The 4,614-nt window shown below is 33.5% G+C and overlaps 1 protein-coding gene across 1 annotated transcript; it reads right to left on the minus strand.

Moving 5' to 3' along the window:
• Positions 1 to 2,717, minus strand: LOC117927944 (GABA transporter 1-like). The gene is made up of 8 exons (XM_034847678.1): positions 2,630 to 2,717; positions 2,371 to 2,540; positions 1,970 to 2,200; positions 1,613 to 1,710; positions 1,185 to 1,371; positions 969 to 1,099; positions 597 to 830; positions 1 to 491 (listed from the first exon to the last, which is right to left on the minus strand). Exons 2-8 carry the CDS (start codon positions 2,459 to 2,461, stop codon positions 111 to 113), a joined length of 1,353 nt encoding a protein of 450 aa, XP_034703569.1. The 5' UTR covers positions 2,462 to 2,540; positions 2,630 to 2,717; the 3' UTR covers positions 1 to 110.
• Between the last annotated feature and the right edge of the window lie 1,897 nt (positions 2,718 to 4,614).

A 4,614-nucleotide genomic window follows, 5' to 3' on the forward strand; every position in this document is an offset into this window, starting at 1 on the left:
TTTGAATGTCACTGGCTTCACACATTTATCCATTTACTCACTTGTTTTTTCCTGGCATTTGAGTAAAATATTTAGGCGTAATTGCCAGTTAACATCAATGGTTGCTAGTGTTAAATGTTAGCAAAGAAGCTGTATGTGTTAGCATCAAGAATTATCTGTCGAATTGATGATATTGCTCCCAGGGCCCCTAGAATTGAGAAGATTACGGCGAGTAATGTGTTCCCCCAGAAAATTAGGCTCTGTTTTGATGGCTTGAAGGTCACATTGTAGAAGATCATGGGCAAAATGAAATCTAGAGGTATGCATCCAAATGCTCCAATTACTGCATTGATGTCCCCAAAGAAAGGAAACATTGCAGCGAGGGTGGTGGCTATGACCACTGACAATGACCGGAAAGCCAACCTTGGCACAACGTTGCGAACCGAGAATTGATCAATCTTGGGGTCTGCAAACTTTTGCTCAAGCACTTCATTTGTAGGTTGCAAGTAAACCTGCATTTGGGACATTTGCAGTATTTTTTTTGTTCAAAATATGATGCATAGCCTGCAACATGGTTTATATATATATATATATCTAATGAGCATAAGACCACTTACAAGGCTGACAGCTGATACTTGCAAGAAGATGAAAACGTTGGTCATCAGGAGAACCCAACTGGGCAGCAAAGCCTCCTCATCAACCATAAAATTTGCAACAACTGTTCCCTTGGCCTGATTGCCAAACGCCCAATACCCGGATATAGCAACACTGAAAAATGTGGTGAGCACAACAGCATAGCACACACACAGGCCTTTAAACATCTTCCCCTTCACCGGAGGTGCAATAGTTGCCTGCCAAGAAGAAGAAGGATATTTGTCAGGTGGTTCAGTCTCCTTCTCAGAATCTATTATACCTCCATTTGGCAGCAGAGAAACTGGGATAAATGTAATTATTTTCATCTGTAACATACAAATCAAAAAAATAGGAACCTGGATTTCAGGTATGATTCCATTGCCATATGTGGTAGCAATGATTGAAATAGCATTCAGGGCACCAAATAGACGATGTTCTCCACTTCCATGTACAGAATAGTTCTTTACTGGTGCAGTCTTGGAATGTCCTGTGGGAGAATACCCTTTTATGGGAAATGGTTGCATCAAGTATCAAGCAAACTCCTCACATTTAATTGTGCTGTGATTGCTTACCGATGTATATAGAACCAGCGGTGGCAGAAGCACTGTAGAAGAGGCAGAGGACTAGAGAGACAAGGTTAATGTGCCTTAAGGAGTGGAAGGATGGTATTTGCACTAAGACCAGCATTAGAACTCCAGAAATAATCACAAACTGGTAAAGCTGCATGGTCCCATTTGGCCTTGACAGCAAGTAAATAAACTGCTCCAAAAAGGCAACAAGGAAATCGCTTCAGATATTTGAGTTTTGAAGAAAATATTCAATGAAATCTGGGCTAACAGTCATGTTTTCCATATTAGTTCGTTCTGGTTCTTATCTGAAAGAACATAACCCAACCTCAGAAATGAGACCAATTGCAGGCAACTGAATGAAAACAATGTGGTCAGGACTCAGGTCATAGCCCCATTTCATATGGCCTCTGGTCTTAGCAAAAATGACTGACCTTTAGGCTCTGCCCTCCAAGAAGAATGCAGGCGATGACTGCACCATAACATAGCCCAAATTGAATTGGACCTACAAAATACCTACCCCATCCCGGACCTGTCAAATTAACATCAATTAGTCAAATTTCAGTTATGTTTTTTTTTTTTCCAAGTTGTATGAACCATAATATCAAGGGCTATTTGAATGTTCATGACATCTCAAGGCCTACGTGAATAAAGAACTTGGGGTAAAGAAAATTAAAATAAGTAGCCTGAATTCAGAAACTGGCCATCCTTTAATATACTACAATAAATGACCGATAAAGGGGCCATTTGATTCAACATTATATGGTTATAACAGACAAGCTGTCACCCACCTAAAATATCTCTGGCCATGTCCCGGAAACGAAGCTGGCGCTGGCCCAGATGAGCATGGTGCTCCAAGACCACTGAGAGAAGGTTGTAGGAATAGAACGTCACTAGCGCTGCCATGGTCAGGCAAAAAACTCCGGCCACCCACCCCAGTAAGGACAGCGCAAAGGGAAGACTCAGAAGCGCCGGAGCCACTATTGATGTGGTTAGATGGTAGCCGCAGTGCCACCATGATCCTGCCATAGTCACACACATGCCCAAATTAAAGGTCAACATGCTTTTCTTCCTAGAAATTTGTCTTTCACAAAATTTCAAAAATTATTGAACATTGAGATACCCTTGCTGATTTTACGACAGACAGAGACAGAGGGTTGGAAGGTACATAATCATGATTCATGGAGCTTACCTCTGGATTTAAGAACAAAGAGGGCTCCAGCATCCAAAGGCTTTGGAGGGTTGGTGCCATCTTCCATGGGGTGAGAAAGGTCCGCTTCCATCTCTTCTAGCTCGCTTCCACTCCACACAAAAAGTAATGCTCAATACTTGATATGCATATTACAGATTTCCGATTCTAACCTGTACGGATACAGAAAGATGAAGAGAGTGAGATGGAGCTGGAGATTAGTCAAAGTGTGGATTCATCCAGTAAAAGTCCAAGTTCATACATGGGAGACTGGGATTCTGATTAAAAAATTCAATCAAGGAGCTTCCAGCCAAATGGAGTTGCCCACTTTTTCCAGGCCAGTTTTGGAGTATCCAATGGACAAGCCTGCAGGCCAAGACAAAAGCGGTTGAGGTGCGGCAGGCCTAGAAATCGAATTTAAAATAATAATAATAATAGTATTCCACGAATTTTAAAATAAACAATAGAAAAACAATATTAAATTGTTTTATTTATTTTATTATAAAAAAATATAAAACTTATTAAAAAGCTGTAGGATTTTCATATGGGGGATAAAAAACTATAAAAATGTTCAACGCTCGTATACTTTCTATTTTTTTTCTTTTTAAAATTAAAAAAAGATATAAATTTATTTTATGTATTTAATAATTTATTTATTTATTCATTTTTTCAATTTCATTTCTCGAATGTCTTTTCCACAAATTTGATGGTGGTACCAAATCTTTGAATCCCATGAATTATCGCATTTTATTAGGATGATGATGAATATATGTTTAAGAAATGACATCATCAGGCTTGTCCCTTATTTTCAAAGTATTAGCCACAAATATTCATGTTTGAGGATTAATTTACTTCCTTCCTTCAAGGTTCGGGTTAAATACACTTAACTATAATTAGTTTAAAATTTTATCACATGCCCTCAATTACTTTGATTTGAAGGGGGAGGTGAGTAAAATTAGCTGATAAAAAAGACAAATAAAATGTTTAATAAAATTTCAAATTAATGATAACTAAGTGTATTTAATCCGAACCTTAAATGAAGTGAGTGAAATTAATCTTTAATGTTTTAAGTAGTTATTTTATTAATTTTTTATTTGTCATTTTTCTCAATATTAAGAAAAGGATATTGAGAAAAATGATTTTCTTGATTATACTATATAAAAAAAAAATCAAACGTAATTAAAAATTAGTTAAAATTATATATATTTTAAAATTATTTAACCTTTATAGATTAAAATTATAAAAAATGAAATAAATTTAAAATGACATATAAAAATAATTTATTTGTTTTAAATCCATTTTAGCTTCTTTTTTTTCCTATTATTTCTCTTTATTTTCTTTTCCTTATATTTCTTGTGAAATTTTGTAACAACAAAATATAACCTTAAGAACTTAAGTAGGGAAATGTAAATTTTTAGGTATGGAAGTAATCTACACGGTTGAGAGTGTTACATGGAAGTAATCTAATTGTCAAAATATTCATTTTTATTAAAGAAAGAATCAAATACTTTTACGAAATCGATCCATCTATATGTAATTTTTGACCAACCTATTTTAATAAAATCATTTTTCTGCAAGGAAGATTCATTTATTTGTATTTATTATTTACTTATTTATTTATTTGAATATTCTATGGGTGAAATATTTGTGCATGAAAGTGTTGAGCTGAGTTATTCATCCATCCATCTAAATGTATTCTCCACCATTTTATTTCCTTAATATTTTCCGTAAATCCTTCATAATTAAAAACAACTTATCCAAATAAGTTTTTTATTTTTTATTTTTAAAAACAACTTGCCAAACACCTTAATTTTTAGAAAATTATTTTTTTATTTTTAAAAATGAGTATTAAAAAACATAGTCAAATAGGTCTTAATAGACTGATTAACGAATCCAACATATTAATTTTTTTTTAATTTGGAGTTAATTTGCTTGGTGAAAAAAAATCAAAAAATAATTATTCTATATAAAAGAGAAATAATATATGTGTATGTGTATTTTTTTTTATTTTAAAAAAGTGAAAATAACTCCTATTTATTTTCTTGTTCTCTATTTTACTTTGTTTTTAAAAATTATTTTTAGAGAATAAAAACCAAACAATGTTAAAAAATTTTACAAATGATTTTCTATTTTTAAAAACAGAAAGTTGTTTTTAAATCATATGACTAAACATACTCTAAATTTGTATGATTGTTTTCATAATGGTAAAACTAAATTATAGTCTAATAATAATTAAATAAGACATTC

This window comes from Vitis riparia, chromosome 13, assembly GCF_004353265.1.
Source record: "Vitis riparia cultivar Riparia Gloire de Montpellier isolate 1030 chromosome 13, EGFV_Vit.rip_1.0, whole genome shotgun sequence".
NCBI classification, from domain to species: domain Eukaryota; kingdom Viridiplantae; phylum Streptophyta; class Magnoliopsida; order Vitales; family Vitaceae; genus Vitis; species Vitis riparia.

Bases quoted from the DNA above. Each gene is read 5' to 3' on its own strand.
- LOC117927944 (XM_034847678.1), bottom strand. From the start codon at position 2,461: ATGGAAGCGGACCTTTCTCACCCCATGGAAGATGGCACCAACCCTCCA. The intron at 2,201-2,370 runs GTAAGCTCCATG...TGACTATGGCAG, and splicing joins CTTTGTTCTTAAATCCAGAG to GATCATGGTGGCACTGCGGC. The intron at 1,711-1,969 runs GTGGGTGACAGC...TTAATTTGACAG, and splicing joins CATGGCCAGAGATATTTTAG to GTCCGGGATGGGGTAGGTAT.